Source organism: Tachyglossus aculeatus, chromosome 21 (assembly GCF_015852505.1).
Source record: "Tachyglossus aculeatus isolate mTacAcu1 chromosome 21, mTacAcu1.pri, whole genome shotgun sequence".
Lineage (NCBI taxonomy): Eukaryota > Metazoa > Chordata > Mammalia > Monotremata > Tachyglossidae > Tachyglossus > Tachyglossus aculeatus.
In genome coordinates, this window is record NC_052086.1 from 69,688,607 (window position 1) to 69,708,964 (window position 20,358).

At 47.3% G+C, this 20,358-nt stretch overlaps 1 protein-coding gene across 1 annotated transcript in view; it reads right to left on the reverse strand.

Annotated features, from left to right (window-relative positions):
- Positions 1 to 20,358, reverse strand: part of XYLT1 (xylosyltransferase 1) — a 253,247-nt gene that overhangs the window by 11,276 nt on the left and 221,613 nt on the right. The window contains exons 8-10 of the mRNA XM_038762807.1: positions 19,600 to 19,776; positions 14,022 to 14,284; positions 7,814 to 8,009 (exon numbers count right to left, since the gene is read on the reverse strand). Coding sequence (XP_038618735.1) covers positions 7,814 to 8,009; positions 14,022 to 14,284; positions 19,600 to 19,776 — 636 coding nt within the window. The remainder of the gene's footprint in view (positions 1 to 7,813; positions 8,010 to 14,021; positions 14,285 to 19,599; positions 19,777 to 20,358) is intronic.

Genomic DNA, 20,358 nt, shown 5'->3' on the forward strand with positions numbered 1-20,358 from the left:
GTACCCATTAAAAAGAAGCAGAGACTATTCTGGAAGATTGGGCATTTCAGACTAGGTTGCCACCCATACCCTTCAGCCCCATATTTTTCCTGCTGCCACTGGTGGGGACTGAAGCTATTTTCATTCATTCATTCGTATTTATTGAGTGCTTACTGTGTGCAGAGCACTGTACTAAGCATTTTCCCATTTTTCCCTTCTTCCTTTATCATATCTCCATGCTGAGGGCTCAAATTCCCCAAGCATTGTGGTTGTCATGCTCTCTCCATTGGTCTGTAGTGAGAGGCAGTGAAGAGATTTACCTCACCTTTCCCTAAAATCTTCTGAAGAAGTAGGCGCAACAAATTTTCTCGCTAATGGGTTCTGGTATCTCATCCTCACAGTAATCACTTGAAAGGGACACAGCATGGCCTAATGGAAAGAGAGGGAGTCGGAGGACCTGGGTTCTAACTGTGGCTCTGCCACTTGTCTGCTGTGTGTGAAACTGGATAAGTCACTTAAATTCTCAGTGCCTAAGTTTTCTCATCAATAAAATGGGAATTAAATCCTATTTTTATGGTATTTATTAAGCACTTATGTCCCAGGTACTGTACTCAGCACTGATCCTAATCCTAATACTATCCCTCCTATTTAGACTGTAAGCCGCATGTGGGATACGGACTAGATCCAACTGGACTATTTTATATCTACCCCAGGATTTAGTACAGTGTCTGGCACATGGTAAGTGCTTAACAAGTCCTGTAATTATTACTATTGAATGGCCTGTGATACTGCTTGCTCCAGACTGTCCAAAGAATTTCAACTGTGCCACAGGGTACAATGCACATTAAGTCAGGATCTTTATATTCACAGAACAAATGTAATCTCAGGTGAATGGCTAGTCTGAAAGACTGATTAAACCATTAATTAATTAAGCCATTCAAACCCTCCACTCTTTCCTAGAATGTCTGGTTTGGGATGAATAGGAATGACTGGGATCCCTAGTTTAGTATTTATTTGTTGGTAATCCAGAGAGCTGAAGTGGAACATACTGCATTAGAAGCATGAGAAGCTAGTGGAAAGAACCCATAAAACATTGGTTTTAATCCTGGCTCCACTACTAGTCTGCTGTGTGACCTTGGGCAAGTCATTTTAATTCTCTGGGCCTCAGTTACCTCATCTGTAAACTGGGGATTAAGGCTGTGAGCCCCACATGGGGAATGGACTGTATCCAACCTGATTAGCTTTTATCTACCCCAGAGCTTAGAACAATTCATGACATATAGTAAGTGCTTAACAAATGCCATAAAAAAAATAACCAAGATGAATCAGTAGCAATTTTTGCCTGCTCTTGAAATCCTGCCCTTTTCAGAGCCTGGGGGTTCAGAAACGATGAGAGACTGGGACATGAGCAAATGGGAGATCTTGAATGTGAAAACAGGCAAAGGAAAGTGAAGTTCACAGATCTGCTGATTTTGTCTTTAAGTTAGGGAAGATTGAGTGACAAAAGAAAAAAAAATCTCATATGCAGCTTGAAAAAAAAAAGCACAAATGTCCTGAGGTACCACTAACTATAAACGTCTTCCACGTTTACCAAAAGCTAGCCTAACACCATGGGAAGATGGACAACTCCGGGGAAGATCAGAGCACAGATGCCGCCTCCTCCTTGGCCCAGAGGCTGAGGGCCGGCAGCCAAAGCGGAGCAACACACCCCACAAAGGACAGAGAGAGACGCAAATGAAATAAATCACTTGATTCCTTGGGCTCAGTCTTAATTTCTCTGGTGCCTTCTAAACACTTTTTGATATAAATCATTTCAGAACAGCAAGAACAATTTCAAACTCCTCAAGAGACATCTATTTAAAACAGAACAAATGTGAAATCAACGATAGGTGAATATAGACACCCTTTCCTCTATTTTCATTTTGGTTTCTTTGCTTGTCTTCTTAGGTTTGCTTTTCTTGTATTTTGGACTGTCTGGGTTTTCTACTAGATTCTAAGCTCCTTGAGAGAAGAGATGGTGTCTATTTGCTCGGTTGTACTCCCCAAGCGCTTGATATGATGCTGTGCACACAGCAAGTATCAGTGATTGTTTGATTAATTGATTCTTGGGGACGGATGGCAGTTGCTTTTCCGCAGGTCTTTGCAAGAAAGCGTAAAGTGCCCCAAACCTTTGCTAAAGCCTGACTAAATGCTGTTCTTAACAGTGAGTTATGAAAAATGCTAAAGAGGTGCAGTAGTGGCTGCCAAAGTCACACAGAGAGATACTTGCCTCACCATGCACGCACTGGGCACATGGGAACTATGCCTGAGATTATGGATGACTGCAAGCAAGCCATCACCTCCAATAAAAAGCCAATCAAGCGCATGCCCTGCTGTCAGTAGGCTATACCTACTTGTACTTGTACATATCTATTCTATTTATTTTATTTTGTTAGTATGTTTGGTTTTGTTCTCTGTCTCCCCCTTTTAGACTGTGAGCCCACTGTTGGGTAGGGATTGTCTCTATATGTTGCCAATTTGTACTTCCCAAGCGCTTAGTACAGTGCTCTGCACATAGAAAGCACTCAATAAATATGATTGATGATGATGATGATACCTTCCCCCTCTCCGCACTTCTAAGTGGAAGCCCTCTGGACAGAGGCAGCCACATTCAAGGTTCCCGTCAATCAGGAGGTGGCAAAGCCATTCTCTCCTTCTCCAGCCCAGCCCACACCCTCCGCTCCTCTGCCGCTAACCTCCTCACTGTGCCTCGTTCTCACCTGTCCTGCCGTCGACCCCCGGCCCACATCCTTCTTTGGCCTGGAATGCCCTCCCTCCGCACATCCACCAAGCTAGCTCTCTTCCTCCCTTCAAAGCCCTACTGAGAGCTCACCTCCTCCAGGAGGCCTTCCCAGACTGAGCCCCCATTTTCCTCTCCTCATTTTGCTGTCTGTCTCCCCCTTCTAGACTGTGAGCCCGTCGTTGGGTAGGGACCATCTCTATATGTTGCCAACTTGTACTTCTCAAGCACTTACTTCCCAATGCTCTGCATGCATTAAGTGCTCAATAAATACGACTGAATGAGTGAATGAATGAATTTGCCAGTGCTTGGGCAGCCTACCTAGGCTTCCACAGTGCTCACCCAGTGGCACAGGGCCAGGAAAGATGCCTGGCCACATGATCACAGGCGCGATTTCTCAGCCAGAGCCCAGGTCTTTCAACAATTTTTCTTACTAAACCCAGAAGTTAGTCCTAGGGACAAGAATATTAGCATTTCCCCATCTGAGAGCCTAAAAGCCAGTTACTCAACTTCCACCTGGAGGGGGATAAAACCTCCCTCGATTTATATTTTGCTCTTTCAGGTAAAAAGCTAAATGAGCTTGTAATTTGCTCTTTAAGAAGGGCTTTCAGCTTTTCTCCTCCCAAACCCAGAGTTGTTCTGGTCCCGATGGCTGCCCAGATAAGGGTCCTGGGATTAGAGGACTGAGCCGACAACAGGAGCCCAAAGAAATCATCTGAAACAGAGCTGCTGTGAGCATCTGTCATGGCTCGGAATAACAAGTCAACCCCCAGACACATTGATAAACACAATTGGGTCTGCATTCATCTTGTTAATGGGACGTTAATGTCCCAGATGGGCCACAAGGGCTGTGTCCCTCCCTGGCACCTTCTAATTGCTATCAGAGGCTGGAGATTTATGGAGTGAGTGGGCTTGAGATTCTGAGCAAGTCTGCCCAATCAATTGTGCCTCTAATTGGAACTGGTGTCTTCACCAGAACAAGCACGCCGTTGCTCTTTTGGACAGTTTCCTTGAATGGCACAGTAGGGTGAGCTCTCTGTAGGGCCTTTGACGAGTTCCATTTAAGGCGTGAGTCACAGAACTTCTGAAGCGCCTACCTTGTACAAAGCACTGTGCTAAGAGTTGTGGAAAAATGCATAGAGGGAGGCTGTGTTTGGCAGAGACTGATTATGCAGCTAACATGAGGAAATGGCTCTCTCAGGCCTCTCTGGGGAAAGCTCTTAATAGATTTTTAAAAAATTTTAAAACTTGTTTATTTTTAACGGCATTTGTTAAGTGCTTACTATGAGCCAGGTGCTGTTTCAAGTGCTAGGGTTGATACAGGTCATCAAGTTGGACACAACCACTGTCCCATATGGGGCTCACTGTCTTAACCCTCATTTGACAGATGAAGTAACAGTAGTAATAATAGTAATGGCAATGATTAAGTGCTTACTGTGTGCAAAGCACTATTCTAAGCACTGGGGAGGTTACAAGGTGATCAGGTTGTCCCCCGTGGGGCTCACAGTCTTAATCCCCATTTTACAGATGAGGGAACTGAGGCACAGAGAAGTAAGGTGGCTTGCCCAAAGTCACACAGCTGACAATTGGCAGAGCCGGGGTTTGAACCCATGACCTCTGACTCCAAAGCTCGGCATCTTTCCATTGAGCCACGCTGCTTGATAGAGACGTGAAGCTACTTGCCCAAGGTCACACAGCAGACAAGTGGTGGAGCCAGAATTAGAACCTAGGCCCGAGTTCTATCCACTAGGCCATGCTGCTTCTCTAGCTCTGAATCTTGGGTTCATGGAGCGGAGGAAGTAAAAGCATTCAGGAGCCCCATCTCTGGGAAAGATGTTAGGTAGGGACTGTCTCTATATGTTGCCAATTTGTACTTCCCAAGCTCTTAGTACAGTGCTCTGCACACAGTAAGTGCTCAATAAATACAATTGATGATGATGATGATGATCAAAATGCAAGGACTATTCACGGTTTCGCACAGGCCCTGCCCCCTGGCCTGACTAATTATTATTCCTCTTGGAATAATAATAGAATTGTAATAATAATATATATAATAATGGTATTTGTTAAGTGTGCATTATGTGCTAAACACTAGGGCAGGTACAGGATAAGCATATTGTATACAGTCCCTGACTCAGTCTAAGAGGGACGGAGAACAGGGAAGTTAAGTGACTTCCCTTCAAGGCCCTACTGAGAGCTCACCTCCTCCAGGCCTTCCCAGACTGAGCCCCTTCCTTCCTCTCCCCCTCGTCCCCCTCTCCATCCCCCACATCTTACCTCCTTCCCTTCCCCACAGCACCTGTATCTATGTATATATGTTTGTACATATATAGTACTCTATTTATTTTATTTGTACATATCTATTCTATTTATTTTATTTTGTTAGTATGTTTGGTTTTGTTCTCTGTCTCCCCCTTCTAGACTGTGAGCCCACTGTTGGGTAGGGACTGTCTCTATATGTTGCCAACTTGTACTTCCCAAGCACTTAGTACAGTGCTCTGCACACAGTAAGCGCTCAATAAATACGATTGATTGATTGATTGATTGCCCAAGGTCACACAGCAAGCAAGTGGTGGTGTCGGAATTAGAACCCAGACCTTTTGACTCCCAGGCCTGTGCTTTTTCCCCTAGGCCATGCTGCTCTCCTCCCTGAGTCACAGGAAAGGATGGGAACCCGATTGCAGGAGCTGGATTTAAGAGTTTTTGCTCATCAGCACCAAATACCACCACCAAAAGATATTGGGAGGTACCAGACTGCGTGGCTCAGTGCAAAGAGCCTGGGCTTTGGGAGTCAGAGGTCATGGGTTCAAATCCCAGCTCTGCCAACTGTCAGCTGTGTGACTTTAGGCAAGTCCATTAACTTCTCTGTGCCTCAGTTACCTCATCTGTAAAATGGGGATTAAAACTGTGAGCCCCCCAAACCTGATCACATTGTAACCTCCCCAGTGCTTAGAACAGTGCTTCATACATAGTAAGCGCTTAACAAATACCATCATTATTATTATTGATAATAATAATATTATCTCCCCCCTAGCCCCCGACCCTACCTCCTTCCCCTCCCCACAGCACCTGTATATATGTTTGTACAGATTACTCTACTTTACTTGTACATATTTACTATTCTATTTATTTTATTGTGTTAATATGTTTTGTTTTGTTGTCTGTCTCCCCCTTCTAGACTGTGAGCCCGCTGTTGGGTAGGGACCGTCTCTATATGTTGCCAACTAGTACTTCCCAAGCGCTTAGTACAGTGCTCTGCACACAGTAAGAGCTCAATAAATACGATTGAATGAATGAATGAATGAATGATTATTATCCTACTAGGAAAGACTGTATGGGGTCAAGATTTGAGAAGCAATGTGGCCTAGGGGAAAGAGCACAGGCCTGGGAGTTAGAGGATCTGGGTGCTAATCCCAATTCCATCACATACCTCCTGTGTGACCTTGGACAAGTCACTTTAAACTTCTCTGTGTTTCAGTTCCCTCAACTGCAAAATGGGGATGCTATACCTGTTTTCTCTCCTATTTAGACTGTGAGCCCCATATGGGACCTGATCATCTTGTATCTACTCCAGTGCTTAGGACAGTGCCTGGCACACAGTAAGTCCTTAAAAAATACTACAATTATATCACGTTTACCACATATACCACGTTTAATGTTCCATGCAAGGCAGAATTAGAAGCTGAAGACTTAGTGAGATAAATAAGGCCATACAGATTAGCTCAGATATAGGTTTTGAAAGACAGTGGGTGGAAGTGAGACTTGGGTGTCCAAGACTGAACTCCTTATCTTCCCTCCCAAACCCTGTCCTCTCCCTGACTTTCCCGTCACTGTAGAAGGCATTACCATCCTTCCCGTCTCACAAGCCCGCAACCTTGGTGTCATCCTCGATTCCACTCTCTCGTTCACCCCACACATCCAATCCGACCTGCCGGTCTCACCTCCGCAACATTGCCAAGATCTGCCCTTTCCTATCCATCCAAACCGCTACCTTGCTGGTTCAATCTCTCATCCTATCCCGACTGGATTACTACATCAGCCTCCTCTCTGGTCTCCCATCCTCCTGCCTATCCCCACTTCAGTCTATACTTCACTCTGCTGCCCAGATCATCTTTGTGCAGAAATGCTCTGGGCATGTTACTCCCCTCCTCAAAAATCTCCAGTGGTTGCCTGTCAACCTACGAATTAAGCAAAAACTCCTCACTCTCGGCTTCAAGACTCTTCATCATTTCGCCTCCTCCTACCTTACCTCCCTTCTCTCCTTCTCCAGCCCAGCCTGCACCCTCCGCTCCTCTGCTGCCGCTAACCTCCTCACTGTGCCTCATTCTCGCCTGTCCCGCCACCATCAACCCCCAGCCCACATCCTCCCCCTGGCCCGGAATGCCCTCCCTCCGCACATCCGCCAAGCTAGCTCTCTTCCTCCCTTCAAAGCCCTACTGAGAGCTCACCTCCTCCCGGAGGCCTTCCCAGACTCAGCCCCCTTTTTTCCTCTCCTCCTCCCCATCCCCCCCACCCTAACTACCTGTACATATATATTTGTACAGATTTATTGCTCTATTTATTTTACTTGTACATATTTACTATTTATTTTGTTAATGAGGTGCATATAGCTTTAATTCTATTTGTTCTGATGATTTTGACACCTGTCTACATGTTTTGTTTTGTTGTCTGTCTCCCCCTTCTAGAATGTGAGCCCGTTGTTGGGTAGGGACCATCTCAACATGTTGCTGACTTGCACTTCCCAAGCGCTTAGTACAGTGTTCTGCAAACAGTAAGCGCTCAATAAATACGACTGAATGAATGAAAGTGAGAAAGAAATGCAGCTCATAGCTACTTCAGGATACTTTGCTCCTTGTCATCAGACTCATCATCATAGCTGTTCTTGCACGGGTGAAGACGAGTGAGAAAAGTTTGGCAGGCTGATTAAAACCAATACCTGAAGATATTTAGACTTGTTCTCGACTGCCTGCACAAATAAAAGTCTTTCAACACTGGAGCGGGACCCGAAGGGTATTAGAGGGGAGTTAACAGGGAGTGGGAGTGAGGGTCTCTTACCTCGGAAAACTGCAGTCTCCCAAAGTCACTGGGGGGGCTTGCAATCTTAAAGCTCTTCTTTGGCATGACCCAAGTCTCCAGGGTCTCCAGCTTGCTCACGGCCAGGTTTGTTGCATGGTGTTTGACGAGAAAGCCCTGGAAACGGTCGGCCAGGAAGTAGAGCTGGACTGAGACCGGGTGGCCCATGGGGTAGTACCTGAAAATCAAACGTGGCAGGTCACTGGAGGCCCCAGAGCAGATTTGGTGGCAATTTATTCCGGTTTTTTCTGGCTTTTCCTTACCAAACCACTAGAAAGGAGACATTTCTTTCCCTGACTTTTGGCTGGGATATGAGCTACCCACAGGAGCGTGGCTCAGTGGAAAGAGCTCGGGCTTGGGAGTCAGTGGTCATGGGTTTTTATCCTGGCTCCGCCACTTGTCAGCTGTGTGGCTTTGGGCAAGTCACTTCACTTCTCTGTGCCTCAGTTACCTCATCTGGAAAATGGGGATTAAGATTGTGAGCCCCACCGTGGGGCAGTCTGATCATCTTGTATCCCCCCCAGTGCTTAGAACAGTGCTTTGCACATAGTAAGCGCTTAACAAATACCATCATTATTATTATTAGGCCCTTTAATGTTGTGGTCAGGGGTTGTGTCTGTTTATTGTTCTGTTGTACTCTCCCAAATGCTTAGTACAGTGTTCTGCACACAGTACGAGCTAAATAAATACGATTGAATGAATTGAATGAATTGGGAGGAGACTTTGCTGCTCACTTGTTGGGGATTGGAGGCTGAATTCAGCGAGACATGATTGGTCGTGCAGACACGGCATCCTTTCCCGTAGGAAGGACCTAGGTGCAGACCAAAATAAATAAAAATCCTGATTTTGGATGCCAGCAGCGGAGAGAGAGATGCTTAGGATGAGTCTGGAGACTCCAGCTCCATGTCTCTTTGGTGGATTCTCGATTCTACATGTAGCCCCAAAAAGATATTCAAAGTCTTAAAATGACATCTAAACTCTCAGGGGCAGAAAAAAATCGATCTGCTGGGGGTGCCTGTCCTTTGGAGTGGGCTTGGGGACGAATATTGCCAGCTCTGAGCAGCAAATTCTGGAAAGTCAGTGGCACAAAGGCAGAAATGCCCAGGTCTTGTGGATGAGCCCAGCCAGACAGTCAGCAAACAAGGATGACACTGCTGAACAGAGAAAACAGAGTTAGCAAAACAGCTAGCAGACCTGAGCCGCCAACACAAGCAGAAAGCTAGCCGCTGTCTGAAATTCTGAAAACTCTATTCTAGCCACTGCTACAGCAAATATTTACTGGAGAGTCTGAATAAACAAGCAGCACTTTGGCTGCCACCAGTGATCACTGCTGGATGTGGAAAAACAGAAAGACAGGCCAAGCCTGCTCCTGCTGTTGCTGAGACACCTCAACCCATGCTCACTGTATGGGGTGCCTCTTGGGACAGACAGCCTCTCTCTGGACTAACAAATAGACTCAGGCCACTAGAAGTGTCCTGACTAGCACCTCTGTTCCTGTAATCCTGTGTTCCTCTGTTTCTGTCAAGATGCAGCAAGGTGACAGGAAGGGGTAGGGACCTCAGGATGCAGGCCTCCAGGGTTGATCCGTAAGTCATGTCAGTGGCCTGTGTGGTGCCTCAGTGGCCTGTTTCTCCACCTCCCCCTTTTATTTATTATTTATTAAATAAATTTATTATTGGTATTTATTAAGCACTGACTATGCCAGGCTTCCGTCCCCTACATTCCACGGAAACTGCCCTCTCAAAGGTCACCAATGACCTCCTGCTTGCCAAATCCAACGGCTCCTACTCTATCCTAATCCTCCTCGACCTCTCAGCTGCCTTTGACACTGTGGACCACCCCCTTCTCCTCAACATGCTATCCAACACTGGGGTAGTTGCAAATTAATCAGATTTGACACAGCCCCTGTCCCCATTTTACAGCCCCTTCGGGCTTCTCCCAAGAGTTGCCTTCCCAACCCAGCAGGCTCTGGTCCTGAGTACAGTGAAAACCACTGGTGAGTAGGATCAACTGTCATCTTCCCGGTTGCATTTTTACACTTTCCTGGAACTCCCTTCCTCTTCACATCTGGCAGACCACCGCTCTCCACATCTTCTAAACCTCACCAGAAGCCCATCTCCTCCAAGAACCCTTCCTTGATTTATCTCTCAAATCCCCACCCTATTTCCCCTCCTTACCGCATCACCTAGGTAGTTGAGTCCATACCCACTAAACGCTTAGGTACTCACACTGTCTCCAACCCACACAGCATTTATGGTCATATATCAGGGGCTCCCTTTATTTGTGATGTAATAATAATAATAATGGTATTTGTGAAGCACTTACTATGTGCCCAGCACTGTTCTAAGCACTGGGATAGATACAAGGTTATCAGGTTGTCCCACATGGGGCTCACAGTCTTAATTCCCATTTTACAGATGAGATAACTGAGGTACAGAGAAGTGACTTGCCCAAAGTCACACAACTGACAAGTGGCAGAGCTGTGATTAGAGCTTATGACCTCTGACTCCCAAGCCTGTGCTCTTTCCACTAAGCCATGCTACTTCTCTATTTTATTTTATTTACATGTATTTTGGTGTCTGCCTCCCCAGCTAGACTGTAAACTCATCAAAGGCAGGAATCATGTCTCATCACTCTAATGTACTCACCAAATGCTTAACACAGTGATCCATACAGAGTAAGTGCTCACTAAATGTAATTGCTTGATGGACTGATTAACAGACTCTTCATTACTTCAGAAAGCAGGCACAAGACTTGGTTTCCTAATCAATTTATTCATCTGGGGCCACTAAAAGGGAGGATGTGGAATGAGAGGCACCCAGAATATGAGGGAAAAAGAGAGAAAATGAGCTTGTGAAATAAAGGCTGTCCACACTGCCAAGTTAAAATTGTATGGTAGTGATCCCTCACTTGATGCCCCATAATAAAGCACTCCACAAATCCCTGTTGCCATTCTGTAAAATGCAGGTTTCCATCCAGTCCCTTCCAGAAGCCTAAGTTTTTCTGTTCAATTATCATGGTTGTATAAACCCCCTGTGCTTATCCATTCCCCAAAATCACTGCCTTGTTAGAAGGATGAAACATGGGCCATAAATTTAAGGTGTGTGCTCATCCCCTTAGAGCTCCTGCCTGGGTCTACACAGCAGGTTTGAAAAATCCAACCTTGTGTGGAGATTTTGTGAGAAATTCAGTTCACTAAACTTTGACTGCTTTGCAGTAAATTTCTAATTGATGCAATTGCAGCAAGCTACCCCTCACAGTGGAACCCCAGGTAGGTTTGGGATAGCTTGCGAGAATAACACAAAGTCTTTGATTAAGACTGTGAGCCCCATGTGTGTCCAATCCAGTTTTCTTGTATCCACCCCAGCACTTAATACAGTGCTTGGCACGTAACAGTAATGATGGTATTTGTCAAGCCCTTACTACGTGTCAAGCACTGTTCTAAGCATGGGATGGGTACAGCTAATCAGGTTGGACACAGTCTCTACCCCACAGTCGCAGTCTTAATCCCCATTTTACAGATGAGGTAACAAGCACAGAGAAGTGAAGTCACTTTCCCAAGGTCACACAGCAGATAAGTGGCAGAGTTGGGATTAGAACCCTGGTCCTTCTAACTCCCAGGCTCAAGCTCTATTCACTGGGCCACACTGCTTCTCTATCACTATTATTATTAATATCCAAGGGACAGTTTTGCATGGACAGTTTTAATTAAAATTGTGAGCCCCATGTGGGATAGGGATTGTGTCCAACCTGATTACCTTATATGTATCCTAGAGTTTAGAATGGTACTTGGCACATAATAAGTGCTTAACAAATACCCTTATTATTGCTATTGTTGTTGTTATTATTATTATTATTGCCACGGAAGTGTGGTTCTTGCCACTTCTAGTTTGGTGGTGCCTCATCTGGGCAACAGCAGACCCACAGGATAGTACCAACAGTTAAAGCAGGGTGTGATTAAGTGGAAAGAACACAAGACCTGGGTTCTAATCCCAGCTCTCCCACTTGTCTGCCGTATGACCTAAGGCAAGACACTTTACTTCCCTGAGGCACAGTTTCCTTATCTGTAAGATGGGGATAAAATACCTGCTCTCCATTCTCCTTAGACTGGGAGCTGCAAGTGAGGAGTCTACCTGAGTCCCCCTCCTCTCTCCCCACAGCGTTGTAGATTGTGAGCCCCTTAAGGGCCAGGGACTGTATTTAATTCCCACCTCTGATTACTTTCCCAGTACTTAGAACAGTGCTTTGCAATTAGTAAATGCTTACTGAATACTGAATACTGTTACTACTACTTATTATTGAGAAGCAACGTAGCTAAATGGAAAGAGCACAGGCTCTGGAGTCAGAGGACATGGGTTCAAATCCCGGCTCTGTCAACTGTCAGCTGTGTGACTCTGGGCAAGTCACTTAACTTCTCTGTGCCTCAGTTACCTCATCTGTAAAATGGAGATGAAGACTTTGAGACCCCCGTGGGACATCCTGATCACCTTGTAGCCTCCCCAGCGCTTAGAACAGTGGTTTGCACATAGTAAGCGCTTAATAAATGCCATTATTATTATTATTATTACTTCACAGCTTGGCACATAGTAAGCACTGAAGAAATAGCATTATTATTATTATGTTCTCTTTTCCTCTGAAAAAGGCAGGCTCTGACTCCCCTAAAAAGGATTAGCTGTTACTGCTTCTGTGTAGGAGTGTCCACACCTCTCTGACATTTTAGCTAGGAAACAGAGACAACTTACCTACCCCTGATGTTGTTCCCTCCCCTCTAGTCCCCATCACTCCCTGCACCCCAAATCATGGTCAACCTCAGACTCCATATACCCCATCTACAGCCCTGGGAACTGAATTCCTCTAGTGTGGCAGCAACTTTCCACTGAAGCAGCCCCGGGACTAAATGGATCTTAATCCAGGACCCGGGTGACATAAACCAAAACGGAACCAGATAACCCTGGGAAGAACTAGTCCATGTAAAGATCTGTTCCAATTGAAGTGGCCACGGTAGCAAAATGAAGTGCAAAAAACATAAGCAGGGCCACCTGCCATGCTAGGGAGCTCAGGATTCAAGAACCACGAGGAAGACGAAAAGGCAAGATCTTTAAAGCTTGTCTACCTATCTTTCGTGTAAAAAGTCTGGCAGCTAGAGAATGAAGACAGACTTAAGCTGTCTTGAACCTCTGAGGCAATGAGAGGCCTGTCGACCGATCAAGCATGAAGGTGGTAAACAGATGGATTCATGGGGGTGAATCAGAGGGAGGGGAGTCAAAGGGCAAGAGTCATAAGGAGCCCCAGACAGGGCAAACAGCAGCTTCTGCCACTCCTTGCGGGAAATAAGAGTAATAATAACGACGACAATAATAATGATAGTGGTATTTGTTAAGTGCTTAATATGTGCCAAGTACTGTTCTAAGCACTGGGGAAAATACAAGGTAATCAGGTTGGGCACAGTCTCTGTCCCACATGGGGCTCACAGCCTTGATCTCCATCTTAAAGATGAGGTAACTGAGGCGCAGAAAAGTGAAGTGACTTGTCCACGATCACAGAGCAGAAAAGTGGTCAAGCTAGGATTAGAACCCAAGTTCTAAAGCTTAGTTCTCTCCTCTATCTGAACACGGCCACACTGAAACTGAATGGAAGCTCTGTTTGCAAGGGTGGATGTGTGACATGATTCTGAAGGAAATATTTTAGTAAACAGAACTCCTCAGAGCTCCCCTGAGACGGAGAAATGAGGGGATCACTGCTCCTCCTAACTCTTTAGTAGGCGGAGAGAACAGTCAAAAAAAGCGAACAGAAATGTGACCACTAAGACATAAACTCCATCCTGAACAACAGTGTTACTACCAAGAAGAAACTCAGCCAGGAAATAGAGACAACTCACCTGCCCCTGGTGTCATTCCTGTCCTCTGGCCCCCATCACTCCCCGCACCCCAAATTCTGGTTGGCCTCAATAAACATAGGGGTGTCCCTCGATGGGCGAGAGGGGTGAGGGTCTTCCCAGGGCAGACTAGACTGCCCTCTAGACTGTAAGCTCATTGTGGGCAGGGAATGTGTCTGCTTAGAGTTGCTTTGTACTCTCCCAAGCACTTAGTACAGTGCTCTGCACACAGTATGCACTCGATAAATGCAATTGATTGAATGGATCTTGCTTCCTGTACTCTGGGGGTGAAGGGGAAGGGTGGGAGTTACTCACCGGCAGCGGTTGTCCCCTTCTGTGTGCAACGAGGTCTCTGCTCGCCGCAGACCCAGGCGAGCGAAGGAGTGGTACATGGTCAGCGTGACATCGCTGGCGCTGTGGATCCCGTCAGGCTCGTCGTACACGTTCTCCCAGTATGCCCTGAGCCCGGGGGTGCCCGACGGATAGTTGCCATACAGGTAGTAGTCCAGCTGGCTGATTATTTCTTGATTCACCACTGCTTCAAATTTCCGCGCGAAGAACGTTGGGCGGGCGGTCTGCTGTTCTCAGGAAACAGGGAGGAACTGAATGTTAGACCGAGCCCAGACCCGCATCAGTGGGTTCATTCATTCAATTGCATTTATTGAGCTCTTACTGGGTGCAAAGCACTGTACTAAGCACTTGGGAGACTACAACAATAAAGGACACATTCCCTGCCCACAACCAGATTATAGTCTAGAGGGGGAGACAGACAATAGGACTAAGTAAATGAACAAATAAATAACAGTTATGTACTCTAGTGTCATGAGACTGCTGTGGGGGGGCAGGTGAATAAAGGGAGCAAGTCAGGATGACACAGAAGGGAGAGGGAGGAGAGGAAAGGAGGACTTAGTGTAGGCCTCTAAGAGACGTGCCTTCAACAGGATCTGAAGGGGTGGGGGGTGTAATTGTCTCTCGGCTATGAGGAGGAAAGGCATTCCGGGCCAGAGGGAGGACGTGGGCGAGAGGTTGGCAGCGAGATAAAACAAAATTGAGATACAGTGAGAAGGTTGGCAAAGTGTGTGGGCTGGGCTGTAGTAGGGGAGTAGCGAGCTGAGGCAGGAGGGGGCAAGGTGGTGGAGTGCTTTAAAGCCAATGACGAGGAGTTTTTGTTTGATGCGGAGGTGGACAGGGTTGAGGGCAGAGAAGCACCACATATTTCTCTGTGCCTCAAAATCCCTCCCCTGCCTGTCTCCACACCCTCTTCAGAGACCCCTGATATGGAAAACACAAACCACTCTGGAAATTGTTAGTTGACTTGGGTGACAGGCGGAATGGTTCTTGGCCAAGGCGGGGTGGGCCAGCCTCAGGAGTCTGGGAGGGATTCATGAAAGCACAGATTCTTGGAGACACAACAGGAGTTGCACATTTCTGGGAATTCGGGAGGGATAGGGCTCTTATCCAGAACTGGCTTTAAACTTTGATTGAGTTGAAGTTTCAATCCTGGGGAAAGAGAGAGGATAACCCTCTAGCTCCCTCACCCTCGACCATGTTACGATCCCCAGGACGGGAAAGAACCGTATTACTTCAGCTCAGCGAAAACTGACTAGCGTCAGGGGTGGTATAACTGAAATGCAGACAGTGTGGGCTCCTCGCCCTCCCCAACCCTCCATAATGGCAAGAGCACTGTGGGCCTATCCCACCAGGCTCTTTAATGCTCACTGAAGTCAAACCCGTCAAACCCTGGAGTTGCTTATTAGTGGAAATGGTTTATAACACAGGAACGGGCTTTTAGGAGAGCTTGGACAGAAGGGAGGGGCATTGTTTGATGAAAGAAAGAGGGGTGGCATTGCAGGCATCTGGGGTAATAGCACACATGGAAGCTTGGAGCAGGGTGAATTGGGGTGAATTCACAGGAGGCAGTGGAAGAAGATGGCAGCTATGTGGAAGGGAGGGAGGGAGGGACGGGGGATCTGGTTGGTGGGTTGCCTGGACGCCCATAAGAATTTCAGTTTGACGGGGGATATTGTAGGAACACGGTGAAAGTATCATGCCTCGACCCCATGATACAGATCATGTTTTGTGCCACTGTTCTCCCTCTCCTTAGACTGTGAGTCTCCATGCAGGACAGAGATTGCATCCCACCTGATTATCTCGTGTCTAGCCCAGGGCTTAGTGTGGTGCTTGTCACACGCTACTACTAGTAATAATGATTGTGGTATTTGCTAAGCACCTACTATGTGCCAGACACTGTTCTAAGCACCGAGGTAGATACAAGCTGATGGGGTGGGATGGTCCCCACCCCACAGAAGACTCAGTCTTAATCCCCATTATACAGATGAGGGAACTGAGGCACAGAGAAGTTAAGTGCTTTGCCAAGGTCACACAGCAGACGAGTGGCAGAGCTGGGATTCGAACACAGGCCCTTCTGATTTCCAGGCCCACGCTCTCTCCACTAGGCCATGTTGCTTCCCAAACTACATCAGAATAGACTAGGAGAGGGTCACAGAGGCCCCCCAGATAAAATGTTCTGCTCTGCTAGAGTCTTTCATTAGCCGAACCGTCAGCAAGGGCTCCTTTTAAACTTGAGGGAAAAGGCCAAAACCTATTTGAGGGGATTAAAATGGGTGACATGTGAAAATAATTCAAATACGGTGGGCTGAAAGTAATGAAGTCAGGCCAAATGGAAGTGTCCGTGTATGGCCAGCAAATCTGTCTTGCTATGTAATTCCATACTGCAGCATAGTTGGTTGAGAGAGCAGTATGCCAGTCACTGTGTGTCCAGACTGTTGACCGGAAAGGAATTTGTTTAATCTTTCTTCGAGCAGGTGAAATGTACTGTGGCCATTTCAATCCTACTCAGATAATGTATTGGAAATTTTCCTCCCCAATCCTCATTTTTTCATTTCCACTTGTGTTTCTGGGTGACTGAGGGGAAGGACGAGAGGGGTGAGAAAATCCCAGGGCCCTGGGAGGAAGGGAGAAATAGGAAGGGAGAAGGAGACACAGGAAGGGAGAAAAGGAGGGGGAAGGGGAGGGAGGGAAGGAAAGAAGGGAGAAGGAAAGGGAGAAAGGAGAAATATGAAAGGAGAAAAGGAGGGAGAAGGTGAGGAAGGGAGGGAAGGAAAGGAGGGAAGGGAAGGACAGGGGAGGAGAGGAGGAAGGAGGAAAAATAGGAAAAGAGAAAAGGAGAGAGAAAGTGAGGGAGGGAGGGAAGGAAAGGAGGGAGGAGGAAAAAGAGGGAGGAGAGGAGGGAGGGAGGAGATATAGGGAAGGAGAAAAGGAGGGAGAAAGTGAGGGAGGAAGGGAAGAGGAAAGGCAGGGAAGAGAGAAGGTGAGAGGGAGGAAAAAAGTGAAGGAGGGAATGAGGGAGTTACTGAAATGCAGAGTTGAGCTCGAGCCAAAGAGAGGGAGCCCTGATTCAAGAACAAATGCTCAGAAAGGAAGAAATGCTGCAGCTGGATGTGTTTTCCCAGGAATACAGTCCCAAGGGCTGCCACGTCCACATTACCCCCACCCCATCAAGGGCTGTTCTAATTCCAATAGGTTTTCCCTGTGCCTTGGCCTGCCAACTCAGCTGGCTCAGGAAATCCATGCTGCCTTTTTTTCTCTCAAGTTTTCTGCATTCGGGAAGCTACAGAAATGGAGGGCTATCCCTCAGTCTCCTGGACTCTGGGGTGCCCACTTCTCATTTAGAGCAGGGGAGCTAGCGGATGTGGAAGTGGAACAGGAAGAGGTTTCTGGGAGGGGAGAAAAAGGGAGGAAAACAGAGAAGGGGCAAAGGACGCAGTGGGTCCAGAAGGAGGAGCCCCTCTAGTCGGCACAGGGGATCAGGGCCAGATGCAAGCTGCCCCCGGCTCCAACAGCCCACCAGGGAAGGGTCTTACCCCTGCCCCACCTGGTTAGGGATCCACCAAGGGGGGTTGCCATGGCTGGAACCCGTCAAGACAACACAAGTGCCACTGTTCTTGGGCCACCCCCTGAAATCCTGTGAGGAGCAATACTGCAGCTATGCCATCTTGTCAGCTGTGTGACTTTGGGCAAGTCACTTAACTTCACTGTGCCTCAGTTACCTCATCTGTAAAATGGGGATGAAGACTGTGAGCCCCCCGTGGAACAACCTGATCACCTTGTAACCTCCCCAGAGCTTAGAACAGTGCTTTGCACATAGTAAGCACTTAATAAATACCATTATTATGATTATTATTATTATCTTCATCCAGTCCTCCTCCTGCCAGCAGTGGGAAAGAAATGGAACTGCCATGTTGCCTCCACATTTGCTCCCTTCCTGGTTCCAAGAGATAGGGTGGGCTAACTGCCCCCTTGCCCTGTGCCAGCCCCATGGGCAAAGCTCCTCCCCATGGAGTGGGTGCCTACTGTACCTCTGGGAGGCAGGAGTCTCCCCCTTTTAGACTGTGAGCCCACTGTTGGGTAGGGACTGTCTCTATATGTTGCCAATTTGTACTTCCCAAGCGCTTAGTACAGTGCTCTGCACACAGTAAGTGCTCAATAAATACGATTGATGATGATGATGATGATGAGAGAGGGGAGGTCGGTCATTTACCGAGTCATGGTTGGAATTGGTCTAGACATTGGGCTACACTGCACTAAAGTGTAAGCTCATTGTGGGCAGGGAATGTGTCCGTTTATTGTTGCATTGTACTCTCCCAAGTGCTTAGTACAGTTCCTTGCAATCAGTAAGCACCCCATAAATTCATCCATTCAATCGCATTTATTAAGCGCTTATTGTGTGCAGAGCACTGTACTAAGCTTTTCGGAAAGTACATCACAACAATAAAGAGGAACAATCCCTGCTCACAACACACTCACAGTCTGGGGGGCGGGGGGGGGGGGGGGGGGGGGGGGGGGGGGGGGAGAGACAGACATCAGTATAAACAAACAGACATTAACATAGATAAAATAAATACAACTGAATGAATGAATGGAATGGCATTGCCCCAGGGCCTCTCTGAAGCCCTGTGAGCCCACTGTTGGGTAGGGACTGTCTCTATATGTTGCCAACTTGTACTTCCCAAGCGCTTAGTACAGTGCTCTGCACACAGTAAGCGCTCAATAAATACGATTGATTGATTGATTGATTGAAGCCCAAGGAGCTTCTCAAGTCCTCCCCTGCACCTGAGGAGGATAGTGGTTCCTTATCCTTTGTCAGAGTCTCATTTCAGTACACTAAGTTTGTCTCAGCTGGCACTAGGGCCCAGCCTGCTTTGGGATCAAGATGTTTTATTCCATTTCTAGGAACCAAACCCGGTTCCTTCCCTGTCAGCCCCACATAGCTCCCGGTCCCATAATAATGACGGTATTTATTAAGGGCTTACTCTGTGCCAGGCACTGTTCTAAGCGCTGGGGTAGATTCAAGCTAATCAGGTCGGACACCGTCCCTGTTCCACATGGGGCTCACAGTCTTAATCCCCATTTTATAGATTAGGGAACTGAGGCCCAGAGAAGTCACACAGCAGACAAGTGACAGAGTTGGGATTAGAATGCAGGTCCTTCTTACTCTAAAGCCCAGGCCACACTGCTTCTCAGTGCGGGGAGAGGTGGGGGGTCGAGGGAGAGAGGTTGGTGATAATAATAATGATAATAATAATAATGACGGTATTTGTTAAGCGCTTACTATGTGCAAGGCACTGTTCTAAGCACTGGGGGATGCAAGGTGATCAGGTTGTCCCACGTGGGGCTCACAGTCTTCACCCCCATCTTGCAGATGAGGTAACTGAGGCACGGAGATGTGAAGTGACTTGTCCAAAGTCACACAGCTGACAATTGGCGGAGCCGGGATTTGAACCCATGACCTCTGACTCCAAAGCCCGGGCTCTTTCCACTAAGCCAGGAGATGAGCCCAGGGCTGGGGGGCCGGGGCAGTGGGCTCCCTCACCTGGAAGCGGTGGAAGTCCGCGGGCTTGAAATCGTTGGGGGAGCAGCCACACCAGTCCACGATGTGCTTGTACTGGCACTTGCAGCCCAGTTTGCGGTTCCAGTTTGTGATGCGCAGGTTGTTGTCCACCATGGTCCCACAGTGGGGGCTGTTCTCCAGGACGGTGTGGAAGAAAGACTGTGAGGGAGACACGAGGGCAACATGAAACTTTCAGTAAGTCAATCATATTTATTGGGTGCTGTCTGTGTGCAGAGCACCAACCTACGCGCTTGGGACAGTACACCAATAATAATAATGATGGCATTTATTAAGCACTTACTATATGCAAAGCATTGATCTAAGCGCTGGGGAGGTTACAAGGGTGATCAGGTTGTCCCATGGCGGGGCTCACAGTCTTAATCCCCATTTTACAGATGAGGTAACTGAGGCTCAGAGAAGTGAAGTGACTTGCCCAAAGTCACACAGCTGACAATTGGCAGAGCCGGGGTTTGAACCCATGACCTCTGACTCCAAATAATAATAATAATGTCATTTATTGAACGCTTACTATGTGCAAAGCACTGTTCTAAGCGCTGGCAAGGTGATCAGGTTGTCCCACGGGGGGCTCACAGTCTTAATCCCCATTTTATAGATGAGGTAACCGAGGCACAGGGAAGTTAAGTGACTCGCCCAAAGCCACACAGCTGACAATTGGTGGAGCTGGGGTTTGAGCCCATAGACCTCTGACTCCAAAGCCCATGCTCTTTCCACTGAGCCACG